Below are 13,318 nucleotides of genomic sequence, written 5' to 3' on the forward strand. Positions count from 1 at the left end.
GTGTGTGTGTGTGTGTGTGTGTGTGTGTGTGTGTGTGTGTGTGTGTGTGTGCGCGCGCGCGCATCTGTGTGTGTTTGGGTGTGTGCGTGTCCACACGCTTCTTCTCAGGGGTGGCTCAACACTAGACTAAACACACAGCAAGAGAAGCAAACCCCACACCACTTTTCAAATACACAACATGGCCAATGGAAGCACACAGTATGTTGCATGGTGGCACTCCCAAAATTATTAAATGGGGAAGTTTCACCCAAATTCTATTGATATAAAGTCGCTTTCCACTAGACTATATATGCATGTAAAAATGCATTTACAATTATGCCATTACATGCCAGAAGAATGTCATGCAAAAACAAAAATATTGAACATATTTGAGTTTCAATTCATGTCTTTCTCCTTGGGACATTCAAATGTTTTCCCTGCATCTTCCTCTTTGATAGACTTCAGAAGTAGCCCACAGCGCTAAAGCCATATTTTTCACATTAACTCTCCACACACACCTTCTGTAGGCACACACTGAGCCAAACTTACCTCAATTTATGCCTGTTGTGTAAGACCAAATTATACAGGCGACCTATCACCTTCCTGCTCGATGAGATAAAAAAAAATGGCGCAAGCGAGAGAAAGGAGGAGAGGAAAGTCTTTACCCCCTCTGAGTAGGTTTAATTTTAGCTCAGCTCAGATCATTGGCACCGCAATTCCCCCAGGCAGGAGTAACCTTGTAAAAGAGACTGTATGTTTTATCCTATAGGCTCCACATGAGGAACACATTACCACATGCATTTGTTACACACACTCACTCAAACACACACACGCCCAACACTCACACACACACACACACACATGCCCAACACTCCCACAGCACATGCACATCCCAAAATAAACAAAGTTATTGTTTGCTTTAACAATAGCTATAATGATGATCCGGAAGAAAGTGTCTCCAATTGTGCTTTTAAAGGTAATTACTGTGTTAAAGTCATCCTACTTTTGTTATTAGTATGTCAAACCTTTGAAAGTTGACTCAAAACTATTCATGTTAAACTATTCATTCATAGGTTTTTTTCCCCATTTGACCATTGAACTACTGTGCATATTGTAGATTGTTATTGAACATTTTACCTTTAGAGGTATGATGACACAATGCAAGTTAATGTCAAGACTAACTGGCCATGTGACCTTATGATGCTCTGTTATTCAATTCATATTGGCTGAAAGAGGAGCATCATCTATTCAAGTTGGGTGTGTGTCTTGTTCTCTTTGTCATTTGTATTGCAATAGATGTTATCTAGATACAATCTCATAAAAGGATGTTATCCATCTTCCATAATAATAACTATGTCAGTGCATTGTAGGAAATGCATGATCTAGTATATCTACTTTACGTGCAGTACTGTGAAAGGACTGAAGATCAGAATATTAATGGTTTCATACTTCTTGCTCGGAATGATGAGATAAGAAAGACAAAATATTTTTACATCATCTCTACGGGAATATTTTCAGTTGCTTATTTCAATCAGCTACCACTAGGGGGAGGGGACACCCACTCACACATACACAGAATGCATTGTTCATTAACCATATACTATGATCCTGTATCAGTTGACAGTGAACAGTGTAAGAGATGAGTATTCACTGTGAAGGACATAATTGCTGAAAGCATGGAAGGAGAGGAGAGAGTGAACACAGTCTGAGCATGGAGGGAAACAAGGAGAAAGAGGGAAGAGGAGAGCATGGCAGTAGAAAAGGAGAGTGAGTGAGAGTGTGGAAGTGAGAGAGAGAGAGAGAGAGAGAGAGAGAGAGAGAGAGAGAGAGAGAGAGAGAGAGAGAGAGAGAGAGAATTGCAGGAGAAAAGGACAGAGTGAGTGAGAGTGTGGAAGTGTGAGAGAGAGAGCATTGCAGGAGAAAAGGACAGAGTGAGTGAGAGTGTGGGCTCCTGTGGTAGCCTGACCTATGCTGACCCCTGGTGACCCTGGGGTCGGACCCTGTACTAATGAAGAGGAAAGTGGTGTGGTGTGCAAACATGTCACAGTGTGGGGCTGGACCTGGGGCTAGATCAAGTTTCAACCACAGAGGTGACCAGGATCAACGCCTTCTGTTTAAACTGTTACAAATCACACAGGCTGGACAGACAAGTCCAGCTCTGACCATAGACAGAGACTGCAGTGAGTTACTGCACCAATGGTGGAATATATAGGTGGAATTCTCCAAAGGGGATAGGATATGTTCCCTACCGTATGATGATTTTTTCCAACTTTTTCTAATTGTGTGTGTACGTGTGTACGTGTGTGTGTGCATGTGTGCGTGCGTGTGCATGTGTGCGTGCGTGCATGTCTAGTTAGCACTTTAAACTATGCCGTCCTCTCAGCAAGAGTGTGTGTGGGACCAGAGGGCCCAGGTGTCTGAAAAGAAACCACACTATTAAACCCACTTAAAATACCGACAAACACACACCAAGCTCCCAGGCTGGGGCCTTGAGTTGGAAGGCCACTTCAGTTCAGTCCGGTGGGTTATTTCCCCAATGGTTGCCTGGCCCGCATTGGCATTCCTCCACCACTGCCTTTTTACAGCCATCTTTACAACCACTTTAGTGTTCTTAACCCATTTTCTTGTCCAGTTTAATTCCTCCGCTCCGAGAGCCGGGCGGAAATCTCCCTGTGGTGGAATGGAGTGAGAAGGGATGGGGGAGGGGTGAAGAGGGGGAGGGTTGGCACTCCAAAGGATGAAGGGGAGAGGTGGCTTAAGGGAGACACGGGGACAGAATAGGATGGGACTCACACGCTTGCACACACACAAACAGACACACACATGCTTGCATACACACAAACAGACATACACAAAACACACACACCTCCTGTAGTGCTTGGACGGGGGGCAAGAAATACTCTATATCGACACCTCTACTGCAGGGATCATCAACTAGATTCAGCCGCGGGCCGTTTTTTTCTTGAGCGGATGGTCGGGGGGCCGGAACATAATTACAAATAATTTGTAGACTGCAAATTGACCACAAGAAGCCCAAACAGATATGTTTGACTAAAACATAATCATTTTAAGCCTTGCTTATTTGTATACAATCACGTGTCTCTCTATTATGTGTGAGAATACTTGGAAACAGATTTCTTAAATTAAAATCACTTGGAGCTGATTTCCTGTTGTATTTAGAGTCTTTTATGTAAAAAAAAAAAAAAACTATGTAATAATACATTTTTGCTCAAAAAGCTTGTGGGACCAAATTCGTCCCACGGGCCGCCAGTTGTGGAACCCTGCTCTACTGGGTGAGGGAGAATGGTGAGAGAAAGAAGAGAAAGAGAGAGGGATGGGGGGAGGATGGAAGATGAAGGATGGTTAGTGATCCCGTGTTTGGAGCTCCTTCCCTGGTCATCTCATCCATCCATCTTTCTGGACTCCTCCACTCCTCCGTGCCCAAAGCCCAGTTTCCAGTACCTCATCACTTATCCCTTGCTCCACCAAATGACAGGGGACCTCAGTTTGTAGGAGTGTTTATGTACAATGTAAGCAAGCCCCACCTGGCTAACACACTGCGAAACACACAGACACCCCACACACACACACACAGCATTTATACACTATCGTGCCGACCCAGTGGCGCAGTGGTCTAAGGCACTGCATCTCAGTTAGGATATGTTCCAGACCCCCTGGTTCGATTCCAGGCTGTATCACAACCGGCCGTGATTGGGAGTCCCATAGGGCGGCACACAATTGGCCGGGTTTGGCCAGTGTAGGCCGTCATTGTAAATAAGAATTTGTTCTTGACTGACTTGCCTAGTTAAAAAAAGGTAAAATAAATAGAAAACACAGCGTAGATTACTTCTTATATTGTCCTTTTCTGCACAGTTCCAGCAACTATGGTGGGTGCGTAACCAGGCCAACTCAGCTTGGTTTGGCTCAGTATGGGAAAAGCCCTATAAGCATGTGCATTCGAACACTGGAATCTATGACTTTTTGGGCCATCTTACAGTGAGTGAGGCAACACTGACCTCACACACACACACACACACACACTTTGTCAGCCTGCCATCTACCGATATGAGGACTACTGTCAAAGCACTAACACATCGCCTTAATGACATAACGGCTGTCACAACATACCACCATGGTAGAGACAATCACCTGTCATGTTACACAACACTCTCATAACAGATTACACAAAAAACACGACAGTATTAAGTCAGCTGACAATGTTATTACTCATGTTATGTCATGTAATAGCATTCTCATGACAGCTTTATCACATGGTAAAGCACTAATGTCAAAGTTAGAGAAGTAGGTCCTTCTTTCCTTCTGTTGTGATGACATGCTTAGGGCCATCTGCAATGCAGAGTGCAGAATGCTACTCTACACATGGACACAAGCTATCCCCACAGGCCGTGGTCAGATGAAGAGGACCCTCTTTGTAGGGGCTCAAAGTATTACCGATCCTGATTAAGGACGGGAAGGGAGGAGAAGAAGAGAGGGGGATGAGGATGAGGAGGAGAAACTGTCTATTCCGTTTTGGCCAAGGAGCTTGGAGAGAAGGTTTGGTGGGGCCGGGGCAATACGTTCCGTGTTTTGAGTAGCGTCCCTGGATTAGTGTGAATATTATTCACACTAATCAGGATCTACTTAAATAGGAATAATAAACAGTACAAGCTAGGCTGGGTGGGTGCCCATATGTCAAAATGGTGCCTGGCAGGGTTAGTGGACTGTATAGGCCTAGTAGCCGGTGCACCAAATGCTGTGTACCTCTACTCTCACATATTCATGAAATTCATACACAAAAATACTACCACTAACTACTTTGACTAATAATTATAATTCTAATCATCATCATCATCATCATCATCATAGCAGCACTTTACACCCCACTTGTTTTGTTTGTAAAAGCTGAAGCCAATTCTACATAGTTAGGCCTTTGGTTGAGTCAAATGGTTTCCCTATTTCCTCCAATAATGACAGTGTATGCCCATTTATATTCTGACTCACACACACTCAGCCCTCTTGACTTATTCCATAGCAAGGCAGCATGCGAGGTCGGGTCAACACCGTGGCAGTTGCAGCTGACTTTAAGCTTTACCACACCAAAAAATGCTTCAGTCATGCCCTACCAACCCCCCAAATTGTAAAGTAACCATTTCAGCGACCCGACTGAACATGAAATCCTATTTGAGGCGCACACAGCATAAACCTTTACTTTATCCATTTTACTGCAAATTAAAATTTTGTAGCTTTTTCCGTCTGATTTTACAGGAAACATCTGGGGCTCTCGCGCTGCTGGAGAAGTAGGCCCCGGGCGACTTCCAGTGTTGCTTGGCTGTGAGCGCGCGGGATAATGAGCCGTTATCAAACGCGCTGCCGATGGCCGAACTGGGCCGAAATGGACCTGGTATAGGCTTACTCAGATCTCCACCTGGACCTCGTCCATGACTACCCACGACTACAATGCATGGCCAACCAACAAGACTATAGCCTAATACCGTTTTCAAATGAGCTCATTGACCTAAACTTCAATGACTTTCTTGAATTTGATTAGTTCAACTTTTTGCAAGGGAATAGCTCTAATATAATAAATTATCTAACATTTGATGTTGAAAATAAATGTTGTGTCGAGTTTTCAAATGTATAGCTTATAGTTGCCTACACTATGCTAAGAATCCTTTCACACTTCCAAGATATGAAGTGCATAGACCTCTAGGCTATCCATTCAGAAACTCTTCTACACTATTGCATGAACTCCCATACCTGACTTGTTCCAGGGTTTAATCAATAAGTCACTTGCTACCATATAACATGTAGCATTTAATTGCCACTTTATATCTGATTGCAACCAGAACCACATAGGTTCAAATTCTTCAAACAGATTGCAAAACTATACGCCCATCCAGCGCTGAAATTATACATCATTGTAAGATTTAAAAAAACATAATTTCAAAGAAGGCTAAACATCTGTTCTATTGTCAAATTACATATTGATATTATATTGATAATTATAAACTGGGTGGTTCAAGCCCTGAATGCTGATTGGCTGACAGCAGTGGTATATCAGACATTATACCATGGGTATGACAAAACATGTATTTTTACTGCTCTAATTACATTGATAACCAGTTTATAATAGCAATAAGGCACCTTGGGGGTTTGTAATATATGGCCAATATATCACACTAAGGGCTGCATTGTGTTGTGCATAAGAAAAGCCCTTAGCCATGGTATATTGGCCATATACCACACCCCCTTGGCCCTTATTGCTTAAATATGCATTATTATAAAATACATGTTGTAAAAAAGCTTGTTTCTTCTTGGGGGCTTTAATTGATCAGGGCTTCTTTTTCCAGTTGAGATGTAAGATGATCGTACCAGATGCATCTTTACTTTTTAAGTGTTTCCCAAACAAGCAAGTAGAGAGAACATTTGCTAAGTGCATCATTAGACCATGTGTTGATACTGATAATATCAAAAGAAAAGCAGCGCTGCTGTCGGATCAGCTTTCTCCATTCAAATCTTACCTTAAACATTATAATTATTCCACAATACTGACGACGGATCAGCTCCTAGAGAAAACACCTCGGCTACTAAAGAAAGCATACATCGTAAGAAGGTTCTAAAGATTATCTTAACGCTACGAAGTCTCTGGGAAACGAGGCCCTGAACAGGTGCGTGCAATGAATATGGGCCTAGGGCTATATGAATATGGGCCTAGGGCTACTGGATTGGATGCAGGTGCGAGTATGGGAAATAGATAGGCCTATGTGACTTCACGCCACAGCTTCCGATTTGAGTAGGCTAATGACTAGCCTACTGCAGCCTCCAAGAGCATCACAACTGGAGGATATTACAGTCCATCGCAGGTGCTTCCACTTCAAAACGCTGCCAGATTTCCTCCACAAGGATTTGAACCCTCATCTTAATCAAGGTTATCCAGGTTTTTGGTGTATGTCTGCCAGTAGCTTGCAGTCAGGCTTCTATCTTGATGCATCATTATCAAAATATGAATTCGTAATGTTCATATTTCCTGAAGGCGCCATGCAGTGGAATTCAACGTTTTTGTAGGCCTGTCACCTTTTTCAAAATGACCATAGCCATATATATTGACAATGGGCATGCAAGCCAATAAAAGTCAACAGCAACATTATAACAAGGGTTTGTCAAAGTGGAGTGAATGCCAAAACGCTGAACTTGCACTGAGTGACCCGCACTGTGCGAACTGTGTTAACAATAAGGTCCTTTCACTGTTTAGAGATGTATATCTTAACCAAGTCTGGGAAAATTAAATGTAAACAATTTTATGCTTTGAGAGTGTGTGGGTTAGATTGAAAGGGAAAATTAAGAGGTCTACTAGGGGCCCGGTATTTAAAAGCTGCGCGATAGTTATTGTCGTTATCTGCGGTTGTTCGGGCTCCCTTGCTCGTTAAAGAATTCCCCTCAAGGCATCGCTATTTAAATGATTACGTTGTTATTAAAGCGGACAAGCCTTTTATATGCCTTTGGTTTGAAACTGGCTCGAATTACCCCCGCTGTTAATAAAGCCCGGCAGTTTTTATTTGACGGTTTCTAGCCGGTGTTTTTTTCCACAACAAGAGGAGAAGGAAAATCTCAACAAAATCTCACACTAAGCAGTGAAAGGAGTGTTTGTTTTCGCCTAGTCTACGAAATTATCCGGAGAAAACATGGCAGACACTTCTACAAACAAACAGTGTTAGCGAGTAACAATAGTAACATGTATCACACAGTAGTGACGTGGATTTTTTACAGTCACAAATAAATAATGCAATTATTTTCTTAATTAAATCTCAAACAAAATGCAAAACGATCAGGAGAAAAAAAGGGTATGGTTTTTACTCAGTTTATTTGAGTTTAGACTTTTCATTTATGTAGCCTACTGGAATTATTTACATTGATATAGAATATAGGGGATATAGCCTATGTGATAATGGCACAATTGCTACGGTATTCTATGGAAAAATCAAAGGGCTCAACTTCATCATTCAAAAATATGTGTTTTAATAAATAAGCAAAAGCAATTTGTACAATGGACGGAGTTTAAAATCCATGGAGCCTACTTCAATAACGTATTCTAAATTGCATTGGTCCCTTACAAGCTGAAGATACTTACAGGTATGTACAATAAGAAACATTTATATACTTCTATCTATAGTTTTTAAAAACAGAACGAAATATAATTTCCCAAAAAATATAAAATATGGCTTTTCCTACTATCATCACCGACATTAAAACAACGTGATAATGCACCAGTAGACACTAGAAGCGTCTTACACCACTGTCTGAGTATGCAACATGATTTTCAGGGTTATCTTTACTCATTCTCACACTGTTCCAAGTGTTAGGTAATTGCACTCAACACGCTCCAGGAGAGTTGTGTGTCACATTACGTCTCTTGACCATGTTTCTGAGGTTCATGGGTTCTTCAATAGATCTTTTGGTGTCTTCATTCTTTGTAGAAGTAAACAGTCTATAAGGGTAAAAAATAAAACAAATCAAAATGTTAGCACCAATTACCAATATTACAGCTTTATTGCATTGCATATAGATTATCAAACAAAAGCTTTACAATATATTATTACTAATACATCACATGCAGAGCTTTATTGCTCTTAATTCCTGAAAGAGATTGTAAAGGCTAGCCATGACACAGTGCATTGTCTATTGGCCTTAAGGGTGGCACAAGTGTCTATTTGAAACATTCACTGGTATAGGAAGTCATTAATGAAACAATTATTTGGCCCTGAGTGAAACCATATGTCAACAATGGAAAGGGATTTCATTTTAAATGTGGTGCATAAACTACAGTGGCCTATGTAAATGCATCACTGGAAAATAACAGAGCAAGCCAAATAGACTGTAAGGGATATGAGCACCTGTCTGTTTTAGGATGTTTTCATTTCTATGGAAGAGTGAACATACAGCATCATAAATCTATGATAAATATTTATGCAGCTATATTATTCAGAATGTAGCCTATGCAAATGCGTATGACTTTATTCACAGTAGGCTATTACAAAGATTACATTTCCTTTCAGTAATTTATGAGGCAAAGCTTAAATGCAGCAATTAGCCTATATTTGTATTAGATTTTAGATGGCCGTTTTGTTTCTTGAATTCGTTTAGTAAATATTAGTAGGCTATAATTTTCTATACATATATGTGTGGGTTAAATACATTTTGATTTATTTTGTTCAATAACCCATTTAAGGAAAAAGAGCTATGCTGATTACATTAGCCTATAGGCTAATGCACGTATAAGTAGCCAAGTCTATAGGCCTAATTTTGATTTTAGCCTCATAAATTGTTGAGAACATTTTAATTATGTCGTTTAATGACAACAAATGAATGTAAAGACCAGATTCTCACGTCCCCAGAAAAATAACGTGTCATTCTAGGTTTTCTCTCTTATTTTTCTTTTACATTCTACACAGACTAATGAAACCCCAAACAGCATTGACAGCATAATTGGATATGGAAAAGACGTCCGGTTTAGTTCGCGAAAGGCCACCTTCAAATGTACAGTGTTTGCACAAATCACCATAGTATAGTTTATTTTTCCTCTTTACAGAAGGGCTAGTTTAAAGCCTACGACAACAAAGCCTTGCTGGTGATCGATTACGAGTGAGTAAACTACATGGTTCCAGTCCATGGAACTAAACAAACCAAAAGCAGGCATTATTTCACTGGAAATGTGTCCTTCGCTGTCACGATTTTGAATAAATGTTCATCTCATATACGATTTTGATATGTGTTCCAAGACATCAGTAGCCTACTAGAATTGGTCTAACCTATTCAGAGCAGACATGTCATTTTAATAGCATAGGTGAATGTGTGGCCTATACTCCTTTACAAAGAAGTAGGCCTAGGCATATTAACAATGTTTCTAATAATTATTTGAAGCAGCAAACGATTTTTGAACATGTAGCCTAACCATTTCAAGGCTCTTCAGTCTCCATTTCATAAAATGTGCATTCGATTTATACTACCCAAATTAGGTCAAGGGCACTAGACAAGAAAACAAATGCATGCAGATTGTTGTGTGGCATGCATAGTGATGCATAAATAAGTCTCAATGGTTTGCTTCACAGCGCAAAGCCGCACAACGGTTTGGGTAACGGTATGCAATGATAAGGGAAGTAGACACTCTCAAAAGACCGTAGCCATTTTTTTACATGCAACCAGCCAGTATAGATGGCCGTTTTGTTTCTTGAATTCGTTTAGTAAATATTGCTATACATATATGTGTGTGTTAAATACATTTTTATTTATTTTGTTCAATAACCAATTTAACCAGGAATGGCAACGCTCGACTTTAGGCCTAATGGCTCGCATATTTAATCAAACGCTGGTTTGAACTCTCGGGCCCAAGTCGAGCGTTGCCATTCCTGCGGCCTCCATACAGGAAAGTTCTCCATTGTGAATGTAAATTACCCATGGTAGGCTGTTCAAGGCTGCTGCGTTTTGATACGACCTACCCCTCTCTCTCCCATAGGCCTTACGTCTTAAAATGTCGTTAAGAATGGACAAGTTTTAAGTGCAAGACTCACATCTCACCGCAGAGTTGAATGTGTTTTCGAGCTGTCATGCCACTCACAGCTAGGAAAACCCCCATACGTTTCTACCCTTATTCACTCCCCCAGTGTCAGTGAAGCGTATTTTATAGTCGTCTTTGGTTGCTACCTCAGTGCTTGGCAAGTACACAATGTTCCAAAACCATTATTTACATTAATAACACCAAGTTTCCATGTCCATAATCATAAAGCAGCCATATTCTTATTGTAAATTAAGTAGTCCATGACCCTCACAAACTTATTTTAAAGCCCGTTTTCTTCTCATTTAGCAAAGTGTTGTTGTCAAGCAATGCTGATGGAGCACTTGTCTAACTGTGTATTAACCTGGCTCGTGCTCAGGTCGTCCACATGCGTTTCTGCGCGCCAGGCTCCAGGTGCGCGCGAACTGGTGAACTTAATCATGGCATGGATGTGTACGAATGTTATTTGTAGGCTATTAGGCTACCAGATTAATTTGATCATAACATTTCACTGAGCAATTGGGTAGGCTACAATTATTCCATACATAATTCACTATACCATTGTTATTACCTGTAGAATTAGAGGGGACATGTTTTCGCTTTTAAATCAATAGCCTACCTGACGATGACTTTAAGCTAAAGTCTTTTTTTCCCAGGATCATTAACCAGTGCAAAAGCTATAGTTGTGTGAGGTTCGCCAATATTATCACTTGTTAAATTTGCCCTAAGATTTTCAACTAGGATATAGGCTAGCCTATAGGCATAGGCCTACTCTTTAAGTTCACAACTTTTATGCATAATAATAATAATAATAATTATTATTATTATTATTTATTCTCATGAGAGGTAAAGCTGCATTTGCCACCTACCGCTTTGGCAATGAGTGAAGGGCTTTGGGTGCTAGTGAGTTGCAGACATTGACCACGCGCCCTCCATCCTCCACACTGAGAAAGCGTAACTGAGTCTCTCGTGCGCAACGTAGCTGCAGCTCGACATCTTGTTGTCCATCTCGTCGCTTTGTAGCACCTGATAGAGGAAGTCTATGTATCTGGAGGCCAGTTTCAGTGTCTGGATCTTGCTCAGTTTATCCGAGGGTAGAGTGGGGATGATTTTGCGTAAAGACGAGAAGGCTTCGTTGAGCGACTGTGTCCTTTGCCTCTCCCTGACGTTGGCCAGGCACCGCTGGTTCTGCAACTCCTCGTAGGACTGATTGCTGCTTGGACTCGTTTTTTTCCCCCGTTTCACAGAACCCGGACTGCTGTCCTCGATCGACTTTTTACTGTGTCTCCTCTTCCTTCCAAATCTTTTCTGTTGTCTGTCCAACTCCTCCTCACTGGTCGCTAGGCTATCCACAGGGGAGATGGGAGAACTTGAGCCCTCTTCCATTTCTCGTTTAAAGAAATGCAAGGATATCGAAGAAAAAACGGTCTCCACTTTTGAAGCCTGAGTTAGAAAATATATCCGAATATGCAGCCAAGCACCGACAGAAAGTCGTTAAAAAAAAAAGTCTTACTCTACGACTATTCTTCTCTCTACGTCTTGGGAATCGGATACACTACTTTCAAACGTACGCTTGGCACGGTCCTTCTCTCGCAGGAAGTTTTTCCTTACTTTTTTGGGGAAACTTTATCCCAGTTTCAGATGCTAAATAGTTGTCTGAGTGGAGGGGGAGGCAGTATCGGGCTCTGATTGGCCAGCTAATAAACAGGAGGGAACAGTCTTAGGTTACACTCCATCATTCTAGCAGCCCAGGACTTCAGTCAGAACATATTTGATTGTCATGTCAAATCAATCAAATATGAATGACAAAAGTAACAATAGGCCTATTATTATTATTAGCAATAATTTATGTTCTAGCCTTCCTATTTCATAATTGGTATGAAATAGACTATAACTAATAGAGTAAATATATTACAAATATAGTACGATTATTAGGCCTTCGATAAATGCATAATTAAGATTATGAAAAGTGTGTTATTTCTTAATTGGATAATAATGAACAATACCCATTTAATTATGTAATGTTGACTATCTTAATAAAATAGTGACTTCATCATGATAAATGATAAATATAGGCCAAATAGCCTAAATATATATATATATATATAGGCTTATATGTAATCTAAATAATATATATAGTTGATGTCTCTCTATGATGCATCTCAATAGGCCTTCTATTCAAAATCAAATCAAATCAAATTGTATTTGTCACTTGCGCAGAATACAACAGGTGTAGACCTTACCGTGAAATGCTTACTTACAAGCCCTTAACTAACAATGCAGTTCAAGAAATAGAGTTAAGAAAATATTTACTAAATAAACTAAAGTAAAAAATTAAATAAAAAGTAACACAATAAAATAACAATAACGAGTACCGGTACCGAGTCAATATGCGGGCTATGCATATATCATAAACAGCGAGTAGCAGCAGTGTAAAAACAAAGGGGGGTGGGTGTCAATGTAAATAGTCCGGGTGTCCATTTGATTAATTGTTCAGCAGTCTTATGGCTTGGGGGTAGAAGCTGTTAAGGAGCCTTTTGGACCTAGACTTGGCGCTCCGGGTACCGCTTACCGTGCGGTAGCAGAGAGAACAGTCTGAGTGAACATTTAGTTAGTGAGCATAGGTTTAATTTGAATACATAGAAAATACCTACGCTATACAGACAGTGGGACATTTATAATATATACTCTAGTTCCCTAATTTCATTAAAAGTCTGTATGCTTTCCCAGTTTTCATAATGTGGAAGTCAAACAGGAAGAAAGCTTAAACTAACCGAAAAGTTATCGTGT

The 13,318-nt window shown here is 40.5% G+C and overlaps 1 protein-coding gene across 1 annotated transcript; it reads right to left on the reverse strand.

Annotated features, from left to right (window-relative positions):
• Positions 1–7,823: 7,823 nt before the first annotated feature.
• LOC121555622 (twist-related protein 2) lies at positions 7,824–12,129 on the reverse strand. The gene is made up of 2 exons (XM_041869453.2): positions 11,398–12,129; positions 7,824–8,464 (listed from the first exon to the last, which is right to left on the reverse strand). The coding sequence occupies exon 1, from the start codon at positions 11,912–11,914 to the stop codon at positions 11,429–11,431; it is 486 nt and encodes a 161-aa protein (XP_041725387.1). The 5' UTR covers positions 11,915–12,129; the 3' UTR covers positions 7,824–8,464; positions 11,398–11,428.
• Between the last annotated feature and the right edge of the window lie 1,189 nt (positions 12,130–13,318).

Source organism: Coregonus clupeaformis, chromosome 4, assembly GCF_020615455.1.
Source record: "Coregonus clupeaformis isolate EN_2021a chromosome 4, ASM2061545v1, whole genome shotgun sequence".
Lineage (NCBI taxonomy): Eukaryota > Metazoa > Chordata > Actinopteri > Salmoniformes > Salmonidae > Coregonus > Coregonus clupeaformis.